This window comes from Drosophila ananassae, chromosome XR (genome assembly GCF_017639315.1).
Source record: "Drosophila ananassae strain 14024-0371.13 chromosome XR, ASM1763931v2, whole genome shotgun sequence".
Lineage (NCBI taxonomy): Eukaryota > Metazoa > Arthropoda > Insecta > Diptera > Drosophilidae > Drosophila > Drosophila ananassae.
The window spans coordinates 15153202-15178034 of record NC_057932.1 but is presented as its reverse complement, the minus strand read 5'-3'; the positions used below and the strand labels follow the sequence as shown (position 1 = coordinate 15178034).

General features: G+C 45.2%; 1 protein-coding gene and 1 long non-coding RNA gene across 2 annotated transcripts in view; both read right to left on the bottom strand.

The window, feature by feature from the left end:
* The window catches only part of LOC116655042, a 138697-nt gene that overhangs the window by 22584 nt on the left and 91280 nt on the right, over window positions 1-24833 (bottom strand). The window lies entirely within an intron of this gene.
* On the bottom strand, window positions 5259-12640 carry LOC6505049 (trithorax group protein osa). Its single transcript, XM_032452003.2, has 3 exons — window positions 12285-12640; window positions 7577-8821; window positions 5259-7498 (listed from the first exon to the last, which is right to left on the bottom strand). The coding sequence occupies exons 1-3, from the start codon at window positions 12285-12287 to the stop codon at window positions 5741-5743; spliced, it is 3006 nt and encodes a 1001-aa protein (XP_032307894.2). The 5' UTR covers window positions 12288-12640; the 3' UTR covers window positions 5259-5740.

The following is a 24833-nucleotide window of genomic DNA, read 5'->3' as shown; positions in this document are numbered from 1 at the left end:
GTCCTCTTTTTTCATCCAAATAAATCCTGTTCTCCCACCAATGTGCCGAAGTGACCTGGGCAATTAAAACCGGGTTCGAAGTTCACGGCGACTCGACTCACAAATTATACACGCATTTAATGAAGTGTGCCCCGAAAACACACACTTCACACATGCGACTACGTGCAGTCATTAAACAGCTAGTGCTGGTGCTAGGACCTCCTACCTCCCACCTGGCTTCCTCCTACCAACTGGCCAACTGTCCAATAGGACCCAGCCCCCTTCCTGGGTCAAAAGTCACGCGCCGTGAGGCCAAAAGGTCACTTAAACAAAATGAAATGAATAAATGTATGAGGCGAGCCACTCTACTTATGTATGTTTGAACCCTAGGACTTGGGGGCGAGGTCCTAGCCGGAGGGCAGTGGCCCATCGAATGGCCAACTAAACGGTTTGTAATGGACGCGCCTTGGCTGCCAGGATTGAAACTTAATTGCAAAAATTTTAACAAACACTCGCAGCAATAACAATAATTTTAACTGACTGAAGAGGGGGGAGGGTGAGGGGGTGGGGTTGGGGTGGACACTAGACACTAGGTCCTGTGGGGTGAAGAGAGCTGGTGGCCGTAGCTGGGTAAGTTGCCAGGAGGCAAGATTTATGCTCCACAGATTGAAATTAGAAACGCTTTTCCTGCCGCACCGAGTGTCCTTGCTGTGGGCAGTAAACAAAAGGTCCTTCCACTGTAGTCCTTCCTCATCCCTATCCTCTATCCCCCTCTATAGCAGCAGAAGGACCTCTGGCCAGTTGGCCATTAGTTGTTGCTGCTGCTACTGCTGTGTTCGCCTTGTGCCGCGGCGACAAGTGCACTTTATTAGCGCCTTTCATTTCCCTTTCTCAGAGACTTCCCTCCTCCTTCCGTATCCTTGCCGTACGTGTTACAGGACGTATGTGTGTGTGTGTGTGTGTGTGTGTGAAGTGTCCTGCTGCCTCTCCTTGCGAGCCATTTGGTTTAAATGCGTTCATTAAAGTCACCCCAAACACATAGCCTCCCTCCCTCCCTCCACATTTCCTCCTCCATGAATGTATGTCAGCTGGAGTCGCAGAACCTGCTTCGTTTCCCTTTAAGCCAAGTTGTTTCCTATTCACCTTATTTACTTAATCATTTACTTGACTATTTACTTTATTATTTACTTTTTGAATAGTAAATAGAGCATAAATAGCATCAAACTCGGGCTGCTCTGGCAGCTCTGGCTGGTCTGACTGTCTTTAATGCCCAACTAATGGCCCCCAAATGAAGTGAACCCCAAAGCATCCACATCCGCATCCGCTCCAGCTCCAACGCCTTGACCTGCTATTTATTCTGACCGCAGTCACGTCCCGGCTAAGTACTCATATGTTGTGTGTGTGTGTCCTGCAACCTGCTTCTGCTCCTGCAACCTGCTCCTGCTCCTGCAACCTGCATGTGTATATATGTGTTGTGGCGACATTTGCCGTGGCATTTATAAAATTGTGCATAATTTAAGCTCAGCAGTTGCAGTGGCAGGCCAGAGCTAAAGCTTGAAATCCAAAAACAAATTCAAAGGCACTGTGAAATAGGAAGACCACATGAATGATGGCTCCTGTGGAGCCTTCTGGTGCAAGGATTTCAGGCCATGGACTAAGAGTGGAAAGTCGGAAAAGGAACGTAGTCGTCGCCGTCGTCGCCAACACTGCAACTTGAAAAGCATAATGAAGGATAATGAGTTCTTGATTAGTACAAAGTGGAAAATTGTGTATTTTTGCCCTGTCGCGCAGTGCGTATATGCATCAAGACTGGAGGGTTGGAGGGTTGGAGGGTTGGGATGGCCCCCCAACCCGGCGCCAATTAACTGTAATTAGGGTCGCCTCATTTCTGGCCTGACCATCGCAGCAAATGGCCATCCAAGAACCCACCAAGAAGCTACAATTCCCGATTCAAGCAAGAAGTGATGACAACGGTGCGTATACGTAATATGCATAGAGTCTAGTAGGCTGAAAAAGGGGGAGTTTAGCTGTGAAGGAAGGGAGGATAGTGCTCTTGCCCATCAAATGGCAAAAAAACAAATATAGTCTCCCAATAAAATGCCGAAAAATCAACACAATTTTCAGCCACACTTGCCATTTATGTCCTCAAGTTGTACTTTTTTTTCTGGCTTGCCCAGAGTTACAATGATTTTCTGATGGCTGATAGTTGTTGCTTAAATACACTGCAAGAAAACCACATCAAAACTACAGCTTCAGAAGCAAACTATCAATAAATATATCAGCTATAGTTTTCTGTTAGTTATAATACTTTTTATGAATAGTTTTTTTTATAATCCTCTTAGATCCGTAAACTGTCATACTTATCCTTCATAATCCATAATTTCAATATAAACCCACTATTTTTTAATAAATTAGTTTTTCTTAACTCTGTTTTTGTGCAAATTCCGGACTTGCATGCAAATCGACAATTAATCAAAATACCACTTTCCCTCAATTGTTGCTGGAAATGACATTTTTCGCGTTTTTCGCTGACTGAAATGACAAATTTGCACAATTGCCAGCCAGTTGGGCCTCAGACCCATACCCCATATACCCATACCCCTTATACCCATACCCATGTCGATGGCAGTCAAATTGCAAAAGTTAATGGAAATGAGTGAGTGAGTGAGTGAGTGCCGTGCCGTGCCATGCCGCAACAGCAAATACATTCAACAACTTGTAGGGAAATGAAATAAAAAGAAAGAAACACTTGCCACTCTCTGCCAGGACAATAAGCGCAGGATAATGTATGGCAGGCGAAAGGATACAGGCATCAGGAATCAGGCATCACATGGACCAACAATTTGTAGGCTTTTTCCAGATAATCTATGATTTTTAATAATTTAATAATAATTTAAATCAATTTAGCCTGCTATTTATTGTATTTTTAATTAATTAAGGAGAAAAATTCAAAGCGAGGAGATGAAAATAAGAAATAATGAGTGGAAGTGGCAGTGGAAGTGGAAACCCTCCCAACAAGTAAGTAGTTGGCCCAAATTTCTTGCCATAAAGTGGGGGGGGATCGGGATGGAAGAGAAGGCCTTCTGCAAGCCGTCAGAGTACTGTTTCTGCTGCTACTGGTGGTGCTACTGCTCATTTTGACTTTTTAATAACATTAATTAAAAGTGTGCAAACTGAATGAACGCCCTAGCCCCGATGGTGGCCCAGCAAACAAAGGTAGCTCTGGCTACGCGGAAGGCGAAATGGGGCAAAAATGGAGTACAAAGCGTGGCAGAATCAGACCCCCAGATGCACTGCCACAAAATGTAGAAGCCTGAGAGCCAATAATGATCAAGAGTAAATAGATTATCAGGCATTTCTTCGAGTGTAGTGGGGGGCAGGGAGAGTACTGGCCCCTTGGAGGCCTTGGTCCAAAACTGAAGCAACCAAATATTAATGAATGGCCAAATAAAGCGACAAAAGCCCACACCACCCCCTCTGGGGTGGAGGAGCCCATAACCCTAACAGCCTGGCACGTCTTTCATGCCTTTCTTCCCCTTTCTCGGTTATATAACGGTATAAATTTCTAGTTAATTAATCACCTTTCGCTTTGTTTATGGCTAATTTAATTAATTTTATGTCTTTCATTGTTTCTTGTTGCTCTTACTGCCTTTTGCTACCAGCTCCCCATTGGCCCCAAAAAGCTGCGGATGCTCTGGAATTGAAATGGAATTGAAATCGGATTCGACATTGGAATTGGAATTGTGCAGAGCAGAGTTGCCGATTCCGATTCCGATTCCGAGAGCCCTTCGAGAGTCCTAAGCCAAAGTTGAATAATTATTCATTAGCTGTCTGCAGAAGCCAAATCTGCACTTCCCATTTGGAATGTTGGGAGACACAAGAAAGGGAATGGGGATGAATTAGAGAGTTGAAGCTTTTCTCGAAACTAGTAACTAGAAAATAGAAACTAATAACTAGTAACTAGTAACTAGGAACTAGTAACTAGAAACTAGGAACAAAAAACTAGCAACAAGTAACTAGAAACTAGAAACTAGAAAATAGAAATTAATAACTAGTAACTAGAAACTAGAAACTAGTAACAAGAAACTAATAACCAGACACTATTAACTCGATTTTCATGAAACTAGTAAATAGTAACTAGAAACTACCTACTATAAAACCGAGACTAGTAACTAATAACTAGTAACTAGAACATGGAATTTATAAAATAGTAACTAGTAACTAGTAACTAGAAACTAGTAAAAAGAAACTAGAAACTATTAAACAGGCATAAGTTTCGTTTCTTTTCTTGAAACAATGAACTAGTAACTAGAAACTAGAATAGAGCAACTAGAACCTAGAAACTATAACTAGTAACTAGGAACTAGTAACAAGAAAATATATATTTAAAAGGTAGATGGTAAAATATAAAATAGAAACACCTAGAAACTTGTAACTTTGACTTGTAACTAGAAACTGGGAACTAGTAACAAGAAACTAGATAATTACTTTTCTTGAAACTAATGATTAGTAACTAGTAACAAGTAAGAAATATCTAGAAACTAAAAATCAAATACTAGGAGCTGGAAACTAGACACTAGTAAGTATTATCTGGAAAGTAAACTCCAGTAAAACTTTGGAACTAGTAACTTAAAATTAGAAACTAGAAACTTATTAGAAGAAACTTGTAACTTGCTTTTCTTGAAACTAATGATTGTTAACGAGTAACAAGTAACAAATAACTAGAAATCAGATTCTAGCAATCTAGAAATTAGGAACTAGAAACTAGTAACTAGCTTCTCTTGAAACTAATGACTAGTATAGTAAATAGTAACAATCTAGACTTGAAACTAGAAACTCGAATATAAACTCTAGACAATCTACTGAAATAGTAGCTAGAAACTGGAACTAACAAAGTAGGATTGAGAAGCTAGTAACTAGAAACTGCAAACTTGTAACTAGTATTATGTAACTAATAAATATGAATTACAAAAATTACAAACTAGTATTAGATAAGTAACAAGTCTCCTGCCTTTGAAATCTTCAAGTAAATAAATTTACTTTCACTTTTTTAACAAGACCCTCGTCCAGACATAGGCTGATGCCACAACAAAATTGCTTATGTATTAAAAATTTTGCATATCTGAAGCGATGTACTCCCCGGCCGTCAATATTGGACCCTTGGACTGATGGCGGAGTCACTTGCCAGAGTCTCTACAAGAGTTAAGAGTCAATGCCTGGTGTAGAGATGACTTGCAACTCGCCGGCAGCTTTCATCTCCGAGTGATGTGGTGGATGCGTCGCTTTTTGTTCGTAAACATACATGTATACATATATTTGTAGTGTTTTTTCTTTCGGTTTAAAGCATAATATACAATACGATGTATTAATAAATTAATTATTTATTTTAAATATTTTTATACACGAGCTGCGAGCATGAAAAGGCACTTTTCATAGCGGGAGCCGTGCGGCGTACTTGGTGTCTTCTGTTTAGTTTCCGACTTGGATGACTTGGATGACTCCGACGACTCCGGCTCTGGTAGCTTCTTTGTTCTTCTTCGCGCGCCCCCTCCTTTGGGACCCCTCCTCACTCACTTTCTCTTTATGGCAACTGGCAGGGGCGTGGGGGCAGGGCTCTATAGAGTGTATAGAGGGGCATGTGGCATGTGGCATGGAATGGATTAATGGAATGGAGATGAGGTGTGGATGAGGCAGCAATAAATAGATTCAAGCGGCGCTGATGAGGTCGATGCTATAGTTAGTGACTAACTAGTGGTGGTGACTAATGCTTGGCCTCCTCCTCCTCGTTGACCACGATCGGTTCGATCTGCTTCACCTCGGCGGGGGTCTCCTCCTCGTCTTCGGGCAGGACGCGAACCTCCACCCGGTTCGATGAGCTCACCGACTGTTCCTCGCCATCCTCATGATCCTCGGCATCGCCGGCGGCATGATCCTCGGCATGTTCGCTGCCGTGCTCGTCGGAGCGGCTCTGGGCCTTGTGGTTCTGGGGCAGACCCTGCTGCTGCTGCTGCTGGTTGGGCTGCTCGATGGCCGTCAGGATCGACTGGAGGAGTCCCTGGGAGAGGATCTCCTCGTGGTTGGCATCTCCGCTGGCAACGGCTCCGGGGGCATTGTTCAGCGATCCGCCAAACTGCACCTGGAAGTTCTGGGTCGGCTGCTGGCCGGTCAGCTGGATGCTCTGCGACTTCTGGGCGGAGAGCACGTCCAGGCCATCCAATCCGGGCAGCTGCTGGGGATCGGTGCCGTCGGGCAGGGCCGCCACGGCGTTCTTCTGCGAGGCATAGCCGGTGTGATCAAAGTCGATGTCGTTGCCGGAGGGCGGGGGTCCGTAGCTGTCGGCCGGTCCGGCCACCAGTTGCTGGGTGTGCTGCTCGGCCACCGGGATGCTCTGGGCGATGGCGTTGTAGGCTCCTGCCGATGCTGCCGATATGCTGCCGAACTGCTGGAACTGCTGCTGCTGCTGGTTCTGGTGCTGCTGGTGGACCTGTTGCTGCTGCACCTGGTAGCCAGTGCTGCTCACCAGATTGGGTCCATGTCCGCAGTCGTGGATGATGATGGGCTGGGGCTGCTGTGGCTGCTGCAGGGCCAGTTGACTGAAGCGGGGCGCCTGCTGGGGCAGTGGCAGTCCCTGCGAGTGCACCTGCGAGGCGCTGTAGCTGTTCTCGACATGGTGGTGGTGGTGCTGCTGCTGCTGCTGCTGCTGCTGCTGGAAGAAGAGTGGTGGCGGTGGGGCAGCTGGCAGGTATTGCTGGGACGGCGGTGGTGGTGGGGGTGGTCCCAGAGGACGCACATTGGCCACTGGCGGCGGCGGCAGATACTGGGGCTCTGGCGGCGGCGGGGGACCCGGTGGTCCGAACTGCTTCTGCTGATGAACAAAGGCCGGTCCGGGCTGGGGGGCGGGCAGCTGCTGTTGCACAATCACCTGGGGCGGGGCCTGTTGCTGGGGCGGCGGTGGGGGTGGCTGGTAGAGGGCCTGTGGTGCGGGCAGGGGAGCGGGCGGTGGCCCGGGCAGAGCAATCTCATTGGCTGCTGGCGGGATGTAGGTGGCCGGTTGCTGGGCAGGCTTAACTCCGAACAGATCCAGGTGCTGCACAGTGGCTCCAATGGACTCGAGCAGGCCGGCGGGCACCGGGGGCCTGTAGGCCACTGGCTTGTTGGGCTGCCCGGCTCCGTGTTGCGGGAAGGGCTGTGGGTTGCCGGAGGGCGGCGGGGGGCCGTACTGGATGTTCACATTCGACTGCGAGTTGGAGTGGGCGTGGCTGTGGCTGCTGCTGCTGCTGCTACTGGTGAGAGCCGCAAACTGGGGTGGAGGAGGGCCATAGTTACCGCCGGGTGGAGGAGGTGGCAGGTAGTTGCCACCCGGGGGTGGTGGCGGAGGGCCGTAATTGCCACTGGGCGGCGGAGGTGGAGGTCCAGCCGAGTGGCCAATGGTCTGGTACTTCTGAGCATGCACCGAGCCAGGAGCGTAGGAGTCGGATGGTGGCTTCGAGTACGTGTCGTCCAAGGATCCAATAGCGACCTGTTTCAAGTTATTCCGTTTAGTGTCTGGCAGCTGGGAGAAGAACAAGTTCGGAGTGACAGCCGAATCCCAACTCACCTGTAGGGCTTCCGTCTCAATGGAGTTCGATCCCGGTCCGGTGATCACCTGGCCGCCGTCGCTGCCGCCCTGCAGGGCCACTGCCACGAGCTGCTCGTCCGAGAGTCCGTCCACGATGCTGCTGCCGCCACTGCCCGAAGCTCCCAGCGAGCTGTACTGGGTTCCAAAGCCACTGACTCCGACACCGACACCGACACCGACGCCGCCGCCATGTCCCTGGGCCACCTGGCTGTAGCCTCCCTGGGTCTCGATGTGGTTCTGCTCCACGTAGGCGCCCACTGGAGCCGGGATGGGCTTCCAGCCGTCGCATGCCGTGTGGAAGGGCGCCTGGGAGCCGCTCACGCTGTGGGTGTGTCCGGAGGCGTCGATCTGGATCTGGACCTGCTTCACGGGTCCGGGTCCACTGGGTCCAGAGTGTCCTCCGCCGCCGCCGCTCAGGATAATGGTGGTGGCCGGTGGTGGGGGTCCTGGCAGTGCCACTGGCAGTGGTGGTGGGCCGTAGTTCGGGGGCGGGGCATCATAGATCGGCTTGGGCGGCAGGTTCAGGGGTCCGGAGGCGGGGGGGCCGTACGAGGAGGCTGGCTGGTGGGCGGGCCGGAAGAGGGGAGCGGCATGGGGCGCCGGCAGGGACTGGGGCGGTGGTGGGGGTGGCCCGTACTGGGGCTTAGGAGGTCCGTACTGGGGCGCCGGGCGGTGGATGATCTTCTGCGGCGGCGGAGGTCCGTACTGGGGAGCGGGCTGGGGCGGAGGTCCGTACTGGGGAGCAGGCTTCGGTGGCGGGGGTCCGTACTGGGGAGCCGGCTGGGGCGGAGGTCCGTACTGTGGAGGAGGGGGTCCGTACTGGGGAGCGGGCTTTGGTGGCGGGGGTCCGTACTGGGGCGCCGGCTTGTGCTGGATGTGGGGTGGTCCGTAGAAGGGCTTGGGCACTCCGAAGTGGGTCTTGATCTGCTCGTGGAGGCCACCACCTCCTCCTCCTCCTCCGCCGCCGCTCAGGAAGTTGAGCTTGGGCGGGCCGTACTTAATGGCCGGTGGTCCGTACTCCCGGAAGGGTATCTGCTGAGGGACGCCGTACTCCCGGTGGGGCACGTGCTGCTGCTGGGGCGGCGGGCCGTACTGGGGGGCAGGACGGGGCGGTGGGCCGTATGTGTCGAAGCCGGCCTCGCGGCGCTTCAGCTCCTTGCAGCTGAGGACCGCCTGGGCGGCACAGCAGCAGAAGGCCAGCAGAAGGGTAAGGCGTAGTGGCATCTGGAAGAGAGGGCGGTTTAGGACACAGGATAGGTGGCTCCTGGGATGGGAATGGGGATAAGGATTAAGGATTCACACAAAAGCCACTGTTGGCGACCTGTAGATCACTTTTTCGAAACCAACTATCATCTTGAACACTTTATGGCCACTTTAAACACTCGACTCGATGGTATTGTGACCTCTTTGTTTACATCTCGAGCAGCGACCTTCACTTTTAAGTTTTTACATTATTTTTTAAAATAAATACTTAATGAGGGGGGCTGGGGATGGGCCAACTGGCTCTACCCCAACTATCTGCCAGATATGCGTATCAGTATCTCGAGCTGTCAGGCCGCAACCCTTTCGACCGAGTCGTCGTCTCATTTGTCAGCTGTCTGGTCGGGGCGACCTTTTTTTTTGGTCACCAGCCACTTGTCAGTCTGTCGGGGCTTGTCAGAGGTCTCAGGTTAGAGATCAGAGGCCGCAGGCCAGGCTCTGGCACTGTCAGGTGTCGTTTTTAAGGGGGGCGGGGGCCAAGTATGCCGCCATAATCTGCGCTAATTTGCCAACCTACTGACCTGGCTCAGTCTCTCGAAATTGTTAAAAATAATTTAAATTTTGTAATAGATTTCATGCAAGGTTAGTGCAATAAAAATTGGCCAAGATAGACCAATTTGGGCCGCAGTTGGTCCAGAAAACAGTGCCATAATACGCTCTAATTAAAACATAACCCGACCGGCTGTCATTACCACCAACTTTATGGCAGCCATCATCGTCATCATCATCAATAATTCAGGCGGGCAGCCGAGTCTTGGATTTCGTGCCAAAAAAAACAAGACTTGAAAGCCAAAAGAAAATAAAAATAGCCAAGACGTTTAATTGGTTTAATGTTTAACAACAAAATGCTGCAACAACCGACCAACATTTTGGCCCAAAAATTGTATCTATATCTGTTTTTGTATCTGTATCTGTATCTGTATCTGATTGTTTGTATGTCGGTTCGTTCATCATCTTTTAAATTCCACGCACAACACGCGAATTAGCCGTGGTAAGAGGCGGTAATGCCAACAATAGAAAGAAATAAAAATAAAAATATAAAAAAAAAGCCAAAAACCAGATATTCGCGGATCAACCGCAAAAAAAAGGTGACGAAGCTGGAATGCCCTAAAAAAACAAAAAGAAATTACATAAGAAAGTGATTGGGTGGAAAGTGACGTAAACGGAAAGTGAAGGTATCTCAAGATGAGTTCGGAACGATTTCATTTTTAAATTGGCCCTCAAGACTCAATTATCATGCTACTTTTGATTGAAAACTGTTTAAATTATACAAAGGAAAGAGTATTTAGTAGTTAGTACTAACTAACACCTCTTACTAAGACTTACAAGCTCTTCACATAATCACATCATAGTACAAATTTTTGAAAAGAATGAAACCACAAAGTCTCTTTATTTGGCCAAAAAAACAAAAATAACAAAACCATTGTATTAACTTGGTTATTATGTCATTTAGCCATCCCCCCCCTCGATTGCATAATGACGGCTATCAGCAATCTTTGGAAATGGAAATGGAAATGTAAATGGAAAAGTGCACCTCAATGGTCAGCGATGCGCATTGAATACCAGTTGTTGCCACAATGACCGCCGCCAGCAACGCTTAAATGTCATAAGCGGCAAAAAAATAAAAAAAAAACCAAAAAAAGTGCCAGAAGACGCTGAAGACGAAGCGGTTAAAAGAAGAAGAGTTACCCCAAAAGGTAACTTTCACTTTGGACCGTATAGTAGGTAGTCTCTGGAACTGGCACTGGCACTGGCAATGGTGCTGGCACTGGCACTGGTGCTGGTGCTGGTTCGTGGGGATGAGTAGGTGTCACAAATGTTGGCAGTGAAATTATGCGCCGCGTTATGGAGATGGAGATACATTATAAAAGAAATGGCAAACAATTAAAAGAGGTGATGCCCAGGGCGGTAGGAAGGGGGGGCAGGCAGGCACCTCTCTTCCCATTGTCTCCCAGAAGCGTGTGAAGTGACCCGCATGTGGCCGGCACTTGCAACTCCTCCTCCTCCTCCACCTCCTCCCACAACTTCGAACTCAATAATCCCATTGAATTGTCTTTTCTTTTATTTTTTTTTTCACAGTGCACTGTAAATATTTTGTTAATTTTCTTAAGAGGAAGCTATACTTTTAACCAAAATATATGAGTTTTTTGAGAAAAACTTCAACTCTTCTTAGATTCCTCTTAGATTTCCTCTAGAGCCGTACAATATGAAGCAGCTTCTCATTGAAAAAATAGTAATTTGCAAGCAACTACTAAGCTCTTTACTTTTAGGCCTCTTTTCTCATTAAATTAGTTCCCGAAACTCTATAAATTACAACTCTCTTTTGAAGAAAAATCTACAAAAAATAAACCCTAACCTTCCCTAATTTTTTTTGCAGTGGACTTGCCTCTGTTTCTTGCCTCATTTTGTTGCAAGTCACCAAGTCAGTTGGTCGCATATGTGGGCCTACGACAAAAAATAAAACAAAAACCAAACAAATGCCATCTTTTAATGTCACCCAGAGGCGATGATGGTCACAGTTCAGTTGGTCGGATGGACGGATGGACGGATGGTCGGTTGGTCGCTTTCTTTCGATGTCTGGGACTGAGGCTGGTTCGTTCGATTTCTGCTCATTAGCATAGGCCACAAATTTTCGGTTATTGATGCTAAACAATTGACAACAACGGCCGAGAGAGGCACAGTCACACATCTATGGACAGAAAACAAATGAACAGCAGCAGCCGTCGGAGTGCCATCGGAAAACACAACTGCGAGTGCGGCCGAAAAACAAATAAATAAACATTTGGCCGCCAAAACTTTCACTCTCGCTGAGAAAACGTCAAATTTAGTTGCAAGATGAAAACAGCAAGGTTGTTCCAGGAAATGGGTGGCCAGGAAAGTCAGTCGGGGGGGAGGGTCAAGGGTCAAAGGGTTGCCTCGGCTGAGACACATCCTGGGTTGCTGCGAGCAAGTTTCTGGCCACAACAGCCGGTGGCCAGGCCGGTGCCCCAAGACTGTGCCCCAAAAGTCGAGAATTGTAATCTGCGTTAATTAAATTTAACCCCCTAAAGCCCCTACCCTCCTATCCACCCTCTGAATACGAAATTATTTATGAATCAATTTCGATAATGAATAAATTATGTCGGGAGACACGGCGGCAGCAAGAGCTCCGGCAAATGAATAATCTGGGCCAGGATTCGGCATCAATTTTCATTTGATTCCATGTCCCTCCCGGACCTGAGGCAACCCTCATCAATTAGCAGAGGTCGTTGGGGGCAAGGTCACCGGCGCAGGCGCAGGCGTAGGCGTCTAGAACCCTTCCGCCCTCCCTCCCCCCCAAGGTCTAGTAGTCCTCCTCTAATCCTTCTCTAGCTCCTCCAAGTCGTAGGCTTTTGTGTAATCCTTGTTTTTCCTGGGGGCTTCCTGGGAAATGATGGACTTGAATTACCATGCCGGGGTTGCTTTCCGCGGATTATCCTTGCAACTCAGGGGGGTGTGCACTTAAAAAAAATTCGCTCAACGGCAGCTGCTGGTTCGTGTTTTTTTTTCGGTTTTTTCCACACCACTTCACAAAAGGACCCGCAAAAAAAAAAATATATTTAAAATGGCAAAAAAAAAATATAGTAGTAGCAGCACCCGCGGATGAGATCGCACGGGATCGAATAATGAATGGCTCGAATAGTTGTTCGAATAATGCTCGAATAAGTTCGAACAAGATCTCGGGATCGTGGGGCGCCTGCGTGCGCCGCTTGTCACTCGCGAGTTGAAAATGCTGCCGCTGAGATGATAACGCCAGCTCATATAGGTAATAGCCCGGCCGGCGCCAGCGTCGCCGCAGCTGCGCCGTGGCAGTGCCAGTGCCAGTGGCAGTGGCAGTGGCAATGGCAGTAGCAGCGCAGTAACAGCGCAGTCGCAGCGCTGTCGTGTCTCTCCAAAAATAAAATCCAAAAAAAAAAAAAACTCAAACCCCAAAAACCCAATCCGAAACCGAAACCGAAACCGAAAGTGAAGAAATTTCGTAAATAAAAAAATCAAAAAAAAAAAGCAAGGTGCTCGAAGCTCGAAAAGGGACAGTCAGTATCCGTGAGATACAAAGATACAGAGAGAGATGGTTCCCCTCTCAATGGAGTATCTCGAAGCGACTTGTTTTGCAACTTTTTTTTAAGTTTTTTTCTATTTTTTTTTTTTTTTGGCAACTGTGAGACCGAGAGTCGCGGCCAACCCGGAGGTGAGGTGATCCTTGGATCTCCGCCCCGCCGTTCAAAGTTCGAAGCCTTGGCTTTTTGGCGCAGTGTACTGATGGTGACAGAGGCGCTTCCTCATGGACGTCAAGTGCCAGCCAGGAAGCTGGTGACTTGCACCTCTCAGGGGTTACCCCCAAACGCTAATGTGTTTTCAAAGTTATTCAAGAAAAGTGGCAAGTGGCAAGTGGCGGCCATCTCAGGCCAACTACTTCAGATCTCTGAGGTCTCAATAATTCATCTATCCATAACTTGGTTAGGATGTAGCTGCATCTGAGGTAGTTGCCTCAAATGTTGCAACTGCCCCAGAACTACTCTTCAGATGGAGGTTCTCCCCCGCGGGAATATTCATGAATCGCTTTAATCGTCCAACTCCGAGCAGAACAATGTCAACACATTTGCCACAATGTCCGATATTGCCTCGCTTCTTGTTTCTGCCCCTTTGCCACTTGCCCCCTCTCCCTTCGTTGAGGTCTTTGTGCCACACTTGCCACCACTTCCCAGCACAAAGTTGAGTCATAAAAGTGCTTCGCCTCTCGACTGGCTGAAGAAGTTGCAGGCCGCTTGAGAGATCCAGTTTGGCTTTTGGTGGATTGAGGGGTTTGGCGGGTAGGTGGCCGGGGAGGGGCAAGACAAAGAGGGGCAAGACTTGGGGGCAAGAGTAAGACTAAGAGGGAGATGTGCTGCGGCCTTCGCGTGACGAGATTTCGCTTTCATTTGCATTTCTTGGGCTTGGACTCTTTTCTCCAGCTCTGACTCTGACTCTGACTTTGTCTTTTGCCTTGACAGCATCATCATCATCATCATTGTCATCATCATCATCATTGTCATCATCATCATCATTACAAACATCATCATCGTCATTGGCAACCCATCATAATGATCATCTTCATGGTTATCTCAAGACTCTCCAAGATTGTCTTCAAAAAAATCCAACAAAAATCAACCAAGACTTGGGCTTTCTCAAAAAAAATAAATGAAAACACATCCAGGAACTCCTCCAAGTAGTTACTTCTTCCCTTAACCCTTAATCCCTTAACACCTTACGATTCTCTTAAATATTTAAGTAAAAAAATGAAAATCTTCCCTGTTTCTGACACACCTTCTCAGGCTTTAAGAGAAGCCCATAAATAAATCCCAGAAACTGGCCGAAAAAGCGCCTAGCCATTCGTGTGGCCTCCTGGCCAGGTGACTTCCAGCCAGGTAGTGGCTGTTGCAGCCGCATTTGGACTTCCTGCTGTTGCATCTTGCGGGTGCCAGTCGGCCAGCATGTGACCGACCGACCAGTGGCAGCCACCAACTGGCAACTGCAACTACAACTACTACTAGCAACGTGCAACGTGCGGCAGCAACATCAGACAGACTGCAACTTACGTGGCAATATTTTTATGCCGCATCTGTTGTCGCTGTTGTTTTTGTCATTAAGCATTTAAAATATCTCCATACAGATACATCTTGCAGATACTATATACAGATATATATATATATAATTTGTACGTGGGCTTGTCGTGATACCCTAGGAAGGGGTGTCCCTACTTCTAGGACTATTATATTACTATTATAGATTTTATTCAAGGAATAAGTAGTCTTAAGACCAACTATAGTTTGGGATTATATCTTAGCTTTAATCCTCTTTATAGGGTATATAGCAGTTCGATTCAAATCCAATTTATAGCTTTCCTTAAACCTTTTTTGTCTTGTTTCTGGCTGCTCGCAATTATTTGCGCTTTTACTTCCTCGAGTCTCGTGTTGAAGGCTACTTTCGTTTCGAGATCCAAATGGGTGCTTCGGAAAGGGCCCTCCAGTCCAATGGAGGCCAGAAACTGGAATGCACTTGCCCCTAAGAGCTGGCATTTCTTTCCATTTAAGATCAAAGCCACCTTAATCACATTATTACTTTTATTTTGATGAAATAATCTAACAGAAGAGCACCCACACTTGGCTGATTTGCAGACTCTTTAAGGCAGTTAATAAATAAAATAAATAAACTTTCATTTCAAAACGTAACAAGCGAGAAATGAAAGCCAGTTTTGGGTAGGGCGGGATGTGATAATTAGAGGTCTTGTGGGTTTAAGTCATATTTAGTTCTAGAACTATTAAATAGTTCAATATATTTACAGCACTATCCATTATAGTACTACTAACTATCTACTACTACAGGTACTACTACCTACAGATACTCTCTACTACTAACTATAGGTACTAACCAACTACTATCCACTATAATACCAACTATAATGACACTCTCCACTAGTATATAGTGTAGATATAGTAGATATACTCTATACTCTATAACTCTATAACTCTATAACTCTATAACTCTATAACTCTATAACTCTATAACTCTATAACCCTATCACTCTATAACTCTATAACTCTATAACTCTATAACTCTATAACTCTATAACTCTATAACTCTATAACTCTATAACTCTATAACTCTATAACTCTATACTCTATAACTCTATAACTCTATAACTCTATAACTCTATAACTCTATAACTCTATAACTCTATAACTCTATAACTCTATAACTCTATAACTCTATAACTCTATAACTCTATAACTCTATAACTCTATAACTCTATAACCCTATCACTCTATAACTCTATAACTCTATAACTCTATAACTCTATAACTCTATAACTCTATAACTCTATAACTCTATAACTCTATAACTCTATAACTCTATAACTCTATAACTCTATAACTCTATAACTCTATAACTCTATAACTCTATAACTCTATAACTCTATAACTCTATAACTCTATAACTCTATAACTCTATAACTCTATACTCTATACTCTATACTCTACACTCTATACTCTATACTATATCACCCTTAATCCACTTTTTTTGGCATTTCTCGTTAAAGCCCAGATTAAAGCCGAGGCCCAGAGTCACAGCCACGCACCAAAACAATTGAGAAAATATTCAAAGAAGTGAAATTGCATTCCAATGTCATGAGACGCTGCCGTCTGAGGCTGTTGTATATGGATGCTATATATGTACGATATAATATATGTCTGAGTTGTTGTTTCTTTATTTTTTTTTTTTTAATTTTTTGGACCTGCTGCTATGCCTCGCCCACATTTCGCCTCTGTTTCGGTTTCAGTTTCGGTTTCATTTTCTCAGGGCCCTGCGGGGGGCGTGGCCCTTGGCTTCAGGTGTAGTCGCACAATTATGCGGGTCCAGTTCCCGAAAGCCCCCTAAGCCCCCTGGCCCCAAGCCTCCCATCTTCATTGGTGCCGAGGTGCCCCGATGCCCGATGCCCAGGTGCCCAGGTGCCCATTCATCGCCCCATTCCACGGCCCGCGGCGTCTCCACATCACCGCCGCTTTATGTCATGAGGCAGTTATTACGCAATCCGCTTTCTTCTTGCCGTTTTTCATTCTCCCGAAGACGGTACAGTGGGCATCGCGATTACGGATCATAATTAACACATTAAGAGCGGTTTCTGGCTTAATTTATTCATGGTATATGGGGTATTACTTTAAAAAGTAAGTGGAAGAGTTATGGCAGGGAAGACTTCAAAAGAAAAGACTTCAGAAGAAAAGATTCCGAAGAAGGCAAATAATGCTATATGATAGTCGGTACTTGTAGTTTTTTATTTTAAACTGTTTTTTAACAGATATTTAAACTGTCTTCTATATAGTAGCTACTATATATTATATCTATGTCTCTATAGTATTCAAATATATTAATTATTTGCAGTAATACTACACTCTGTAATACTATCCACTATCTTTTTACTACCCATATTGTATGATATCATTTTGGTTGATAAGTTTTGGTAGAAAATATTATACGATACTCGGTACTTGTGGAACCTCTTGAAGGTAACTATCCTCTATAACTCTTTTTAGATGAAACTCTTTAAGCTCTCTTCTATCATATCTATATACTGTATATCCATTATGTATGCTATAATGCTTCACACTATAATACTATCCATCGGAATAGTAACCACTATAATACTATCTACTATAGTACTTACTACGATCTATCCATATTGTATAAAATTATAAGGTATTGTATATGAATGATATCTTTTTTGTCGAGAGGTCTTGATAGAAAATGTTATATGATACTCTGTACGAATTGAACATTTCAATCAAAACTATCTTCAAGAACTTCTTAACTTCTATCCATTAACTGCACTATAATACTATCCACCAAATTACCAAATTATCCACCCATAATACCAAATACTATGTATAATACTATAACTACCTCTGTTGTATACATACTGTATAATATTGTATAATATTGTATAATATTTATGACTTGTTTTAAAAAGATCTTTACACTCCCTTCTATATATCCACTATACATCCATTATTTCCTATAATGCCACACACTATAATATTATAAACTATATATCCAATCAAATACTATCTACTATAGTACCAACTACTATAATACTCTCTACTACATAGTTTTATTATCCAACTATTATAATACCATCCACTACCTCTTTACTACCCAAACTTACTATGATATTGTATGATATATAATATATGACATCCATTACTATTCTACCCACTTCTCACACTTGTTCACCCCACTGTGCTCTGCTGCTATGACACTTGACGTTGCCGTGTATCGCCAATGGGTGTATCTCTGTATCTCTGTATCCGAGTATCGAAGTATCTGAGTATCCGAGTATTTGAGTATTTGGGTTTCTCGGCATAGCAGCATCCGCTTCTTGAGGGCGAGAGATCTGTTCATGAGTCGCTGAGTTGGATGGCTTGGTGCCGATGCCGATGCCGATGCCGGTGAGAAAGAGATAAATGGAGACCTCCTAAGCGATTTGCAATTTGTCATGCCGCGTGCCGTGCTCCAAAAAGCATTGATTGCCAGGCCCAATTGCCATTTCCATTTCCATTTCCATTTCCATTACCATTTCCATTGTAGCGCTTTCACATCTCCAGTGCCAGTGCTGGGCCCAGTGCCCAGAGCTCTGTTTATTTCTGTTTCTGGCGGTTTCTGTTAGTTTTGTGACCGAGTCTCGCAATTCGCTTTAATTAATGCTAATTAAATGCGCTTATCGCCGCGCGACGGCTTATCAGCTCGGTCCCAGGCCCCAGGTCCCAGCAGCCCTCGAACTCTGGCTCCGACTTTGGTTCCGATTTCGGTTTCGGAATCGGGACTTTTGGATACACACACCCAACAACCCACACCCCACACCCAAACACTCTACACTCTACTTATGTACATCCCCCCACTTCCATCATAGCCATACCATTTTCCGCATTACATTCGAACGCTTAATTTTATGTTAATCAGTTCCTTTCTCCTAACTCTCCTTCTCCCAACTGCCAACTCCTGGCTGCTCCTTCTTGCCAGGAGACTGATGCAAATGAGTCTTGTCCTGGCACTCCTAGGCCCGACTCGGCTGGCTCCCTTTTCCATTCATCCAGTGCCCTCCGCACTTGTGACAATCAAAAACGCAATGCAGAATAGAAAATTCATAAATATGTTTATGGCAGTCGGGCCTGGCAGTAGGCTCGTCTAGCGAGATGAGTTTCAAGAGTATATAACCAGAGGGGAGATACTATAATACTATAGTTGTATTACTAGTATTACTCCTCATAGTATCCTCTAGCACTATCATTTATTTTCTTTTGAAAATCTCTCTTTAAAACCTCTTGATCCACCCCTTCAAAGGACAGACACTCACTCGCATAGTTAACGCATCCTCGCCAAACATTTTCCACATAAATATCTCGTTGATTAACTTTGAATTTCCGCACTCTGGGCTCTGGGATGTGGATTTTGGGATGAGGGCTCTGGGCTCTGTGTTCTGAGCTCTGTGTTGGCCCTGTCAACATTTGCCATTTCAATTTTGGCGAACGCATCTCATTTGCATTCCCAATAACGCTGCTACTGCTGGAAGGAGGAGGGCCTTCTGCCAGGACCTCATTATGACACTTGAGTGTGTCTTTAGATGCCACGGATTTGGAAGAAGGACTAAGAAAAGTCATGTTTGTACACCAAGTTGGAGTTCCTCATCAGATAGTTTCTTAAACCCAAAAGATAGTTATCATATATCTCTCCTCTTTTAATATTCATGATGTGATTTATTTATGGATCTGTTATCATAAACATATATATTAGAGGCTGATTGAAATAGTTCCATTGCTATTTTTCCCCACCAGAGCACTTAAAATACAGATACCCGCTGTCTGGTGGCTAGTCTGGTGGCTCTGGCCCTTTTTTTCCCACAACCGCCACTGCCACGGCCATAAATTTCCATATTAATCGCCCCGAAAAGGTGTTAAACGCGGAAGCGAACGGAAACCTCCAAAACCAAATCAAAACGCTCCCCATTATGCAGCTGCCCATGTCACTCACATTTGTATCTGCATTTGCTAAAGTGTATCTGTATCTGTATCTGTAGCTTGTTGCTTATAGCTTGTATCTGTATCTGTATCTGCGTATTGACTGGCAAGCGAAAGAAATCGCCGTTTGGCGTTCGGCGCATCTGCCCGTATGGCAAGTGTAGGCCCTCGACTTTCTCCCATTGCGCAAAATGGTCAAGAGTGAGTGGAGTGGCGGGGCGGGGCGGGGCGGGGCGAGAGGTAGTGGACTAGAGGAGTGCCGGCCATCGATCGGCGACTGTACAGTGAAAGCTCATGCAGACGGACGGCCAGTGATCAGCTGCCAAAGTGGTAGTACCTGGTAGCTCATTTTAGATGAAGATTGTGGTGTAAGGGAAGCAGAGCCCATAGTTCCTCCACCTCCTGACCTTGAAATCTCACAGAAATCTATCTATTAGCTATAACCTATCTATGATCTGTAGGGAATATCTCTGGAACAGTCCACTGTCATCTATTTGACCAATATAACAACCAAACAAAGGTGCAACGAGTGCCTCCAGCTCTGAAACTGTCGCCACTCTCACAACTCACAACTCTGGCAACTGGCAACTGGCAACTGGCACTTGTACCGCTTATGTCATCCATACCGCCCTATCACTAATAGATCTCCCCTACTCCGCCCCTGCCTGTCATCTGCTCGGATCTGATCAGTAGACTGTTGGTCTCCGTCTCTAACTCCAATTAACTTTCACTGCTCCAACGGCCAACGCCTCGAGGCGCCCTTCTCGGCCCAAGAGCCATTGCTTTCGATTAGCCAGCAATCAGCCAGGGGCGTGGTGGCACCTAATCGCAGACAGCCGCCGGACCACCACCCATTGTCCGTCCGGCTATGAGTGGCCTGGCCAGCTACCTGGACAGGTACACTGGCCCAGCCGGATGCCTCTTGATTGACACTCGACGGGGTTCAAAGGGGCGCCAGTTCGACTCAATCCGAGCTGATCTCATGTGGAGATGGCTTTGAGATCGAATATGGCACCATGGGAATCATGGGCGTGGCATCCAGGCCCTTCATCTCCGATTGAGATGTTTTCGTTGTCGTGTTTTGAATGAAAAATGGGGAAGAGGAATGAGTCTGGCTTGTTGGCCAACAAATGAGGTAATCACAGACCCTTTAAGTTAAGAAATCTCAAGTTCAAATGCCAATTATCAGCCATCAGACCTTATCTTCTAGTCCTAATTAATCTGAATATAATGAATGCCTTACTTAGTAGTTCTACCCTCTTGGTTCTATCTCTTAAGACTTCCATAAACTCCAAACTCCTACGCTTTTGAATGCATCGACCAACTGGGAACAGAACAAATCCGATTTACTTGAGCTTCGACTTTGAGCTAATTTTCTAGGTTTGCAGGTCTTCTATATGGTTAGGAAGCATCCTGGCAGATCCTGGCTATGGTTAGGAAGGCCTGGCTCTGACCTGGCCTCTGCCATTGTTCCGCCATTTCTCTGATAGAAATTGGAAAGCAAAGACCACACACAAATAGCCGGAATCCGGACTGGTAGTTTCTGGTGGCACTGGTGGCGTTTGCCGAATGGCGGAGAACGGAAGAGCTTTCCGCTTGTTCTTGAATCCCCCGAACAGTGGTTATCGAGAGTTTGAATATTAATTTTTAATTATTAATCTAATCTTCCGGATTAGATTTCTCTTTCAGAACTAAAAAAACAGCCATCAGTTTATCCCAAAAAAATCATAATTAAATTGCAGTTGGAAACTTTTTCTTCAACTTGCTACAGATCCCGACCATAATATACAACTTTTAATTATTATATATCATTATATATATAATTAACCAAGGAGCCAATTAGCGAGCTGGCGCTATCCAGTTTTCGAACAAAAAACCACTGTGCGGATGCCGGGAGGAGTGGGGCTGTCATGGCAACTTGTTCTACAGAATTGCTCAGTAGCCGATTATGCGCCGTGTGCATTGTGCTTGATATGTCATAAGCTTGTTTGTTTGCCCAACATCCCAACATCCCAGCATCCCAGCACAAGTTCAGCTTGAATACCATGCCACTACTACTACTGTACTGTATTGTCGCCCCCCATCCGGGGCCAGATTCCGAGTTCCGAGGCTGCCTGCCATAATACACACATGCGAATATTGTTTACCTCTTATTATTATTATTTTCCTTGGTTTTCGCAGTTTTTTGTTGGTAATTCGACGAAAGTGCAAACACTGGCAGCGCCAGATCTCTCGAAATGTGCAAATACCTTCTCCATTTGAGCCTCCACATCCACATCCACATCCACATCCAGCATGCAAGTCAATAGCCAACACGGAGCACAGAGCCACTATCCATCGTATTACCACTAATATTTGGAGCACGCAACTGGGACGGCTGGCTGGCAGGCAGGGTATATGGAGTATATGGGGTGCCGAAATCAAATAACATTTACCATAATTACACAACTACTCGACTATATTTCTGCTTATTTATTTGCAATGGCACACTCGCAATGGCACACGGCTGGCGATGTCCGCAGTTCCCTGCCCCGCTTTCTTTGCCACATTTTTGCGTATGCAAATATTTTCCGTATCTCCGTATCTCAAGGCACTTCCGCACCTTTCGCCATCATCCCATCACATCGAATATGCCCTTGCCAGGGCCGGTCTTCGGTGCACTTTGGCCAGAAGGCCCAAGTATGTATGTGGCCAGTTGGCCAATATTTGGACGGCATTTCCCACACACACACACACACACACACACACACACCATCTGCCGCCATCTGGGTGTGCTTGGCGATCATAAGGCGGGCGAGTTTATTGCCTCGGCTCAGGAGCATATTCAAATGGGAATGCGTTCTGCCTGCAATTCATGGACTTGACCTTCATCGAGAAGGCAACTTCAAGAAATCGAAACATTTATTTAAAAAAATGGAATGGATGGAAGCGTTATAGATTGACCCAGATTCTTTCAAGGTATTCTGCTTAAAGATCGGATAAATATTGCCCAAGATATGAGGTTTCTTTTTGGGTCATATGGGGAGTAACCTCTGTGGGTTTCCCAAATTGTTCAAGGGTCTCGGTCTCATAGGAAAAATTAAAAAAAAATGGAAAAATATTTTGGAATCAGATAAGATGCAGATTGAAAGGGAATTGATCCATAAATCTTTTGAGGTATTCCGCTTAAGAATCGGACAGATATTGAAAAAGATATAGCCTCTCCTTTGGGCCATATGAAGCCTCCTATGGACTTCTCCACATTTCCAAGGGGTCTTCCCAGAAAAATTTACAAAAAATCTGAAAAATATTTCGTTTTCAGGTTTTAATGCAAATTAATGAAGAATTTATCCACAAATATTTTAAGGTATTCCGCTTAAGAATCGGACAGATATTGACCGAGATATAGCTTCTATTCTGAGTCGTATGGGCAGAACCCTCGTTTCTACAAGGGGTGAAAATGGTAAAAATGTACAAAAAATGGATAAAAAATTTTATTTTTAGGTTTTGATCCAGAAAAATGCAGAATTTATCCGCAATCATTTAAAGGTATTCCGCTTAAAGATCGGATAAATACCTCCAAAGATATAGACTCTGTTCTGAGTCATAGGGGTAGAGGACTCTCTTCTAAAATTTTTCAAGAAGTTCTTTAAGAAATTTCTTTTAAAAATCGATCATAATTGTGTTTCAGATTAATGGAGTAATAATAAACGGTTATTTTGAAGTATTCCTCTTAAAGATCGTAAATAAAATTCCAAAAATAAACCCAAATACCCGCACAAGAAATTTTTCCAAGAAATCCCCTAAAAAATGTCTCCATCCAAGGTCAGGGTATGCAAATTTCGAACTTCTTGCTGCAATGGGATCCAAGTTGCCGGCAACCTTACTATTGACTCTGGGAAGCTGGGGCTGAAGCTGCAGCCACCATGCCACCATGCCACCATGCCACCATGCCCCTCTGCCATATTTTGAGCCCTCGGATGGCTCGACACGCTTTCCCGTCGCCTGTTTTATTTGTATACCTGTTGTCTGTTTAGACTTGGTCTTGGTGTTCGTCTCGGGCATAATTGAAATGCAAATATCGAAATAGTTGCAGCGACAACACCGAAAATACACCAAACTAAACAGAAGATGAAGAAAAAAAAAAAGTATAAATAAATAAATCGGGGCAATGGCAAGTGCTTATGTACAACTGCAAGTTTGAAGTTAGAGACCTGGAGGCTCTGGCCCAAGTCGAAAGCCCCAAACCAAGCTCATGATGCAATTATCCACAATGGGCCACTTAACACTTGGGCGTGATCGGATCAAACAGAAAAACAAGGGTTGCATAAACGGAGATGAGATCCGATGATGTCCGGATTAAGCCAAAACACCAAAAAATAACAAAAACATAAGGTCTAAACTGGAAGATAAATGAAAGAGTGATCCCCGGACAGCTCCCCCTTGTGATGTTGCAAAGGCAGTTAGTGATTCAATTGGCCAAGAGGAAAGTGCCAGTAATCAGTGGCCTGGCCTGGCCTGGCCAGCCAACGAAAATAATGTGGAAAAGTTAGGGGAGCAGCCATTTCATAACGATGAGGTAAGTGAACAGAAAGATGTTACATTCCAACTGGGGGGAACTGCTAAGCAACTGAAGGGGGAAAATGAGTTGCTTAGATTGGAAGTGAATGATATCGGAAAGTGAGTGTTGGAGCATTAAAGACAATACTAATCTGAAGTGTCAAGGGTTTTAGCTCGAAGGACCAAAAACTCAATCAACAAGATAGCTCTCTAGCCATTCTCCCCTAGAAACCCTTTCTTTTTCAGCTTCTTAATAGATATTGTATCATTATTCCTTGCAGCTGACAGGCTTTATCTCGAAGGACCAAAAACTCAATCAACAAGATAGTTCTCTAGCCCTTCTCCCTTCCTAGAAACCCCTTCTTGATAGACATTATATCACTCAAAGAGTTATGATTGTGAGTCTCTTATTCTTTTGAGTAGTAATAAAATGACAATACTAATAGAAGTCTTCAGTGTCAAAGGAGTTGGCTCGAAGGACCAAAATATCAAACAATAACATAGCTCTCTAGCCGTTCTCCCTTCCTAGAAACACCTTGATGGACATTATATCATTATGAGACATCATATCTCATTCTTTGGAGTATAGTATTAGAATAACAATACTATTTGTAGTCTTAAGTATCGGGAGGGATTTAGCTTGAAGGACCCAAAATTGCAATCAACAAGATAGAGCTCTAGCTCTATCTTCTCCCCTAGAATTATTTTATTTTATCATTATGTCACTCACAAAAAGTTATGACTGCTCGTCTCTCATTCTTTGGAGCTAGCTGACGGTGCCCTGACCTGCACTAAGTGCTTTTTATTTTAAACCCACTGACCCCTACCCCGCCGTAGACCCTCGCCGGACGGCGGCAAAGTTACGTAAGCAA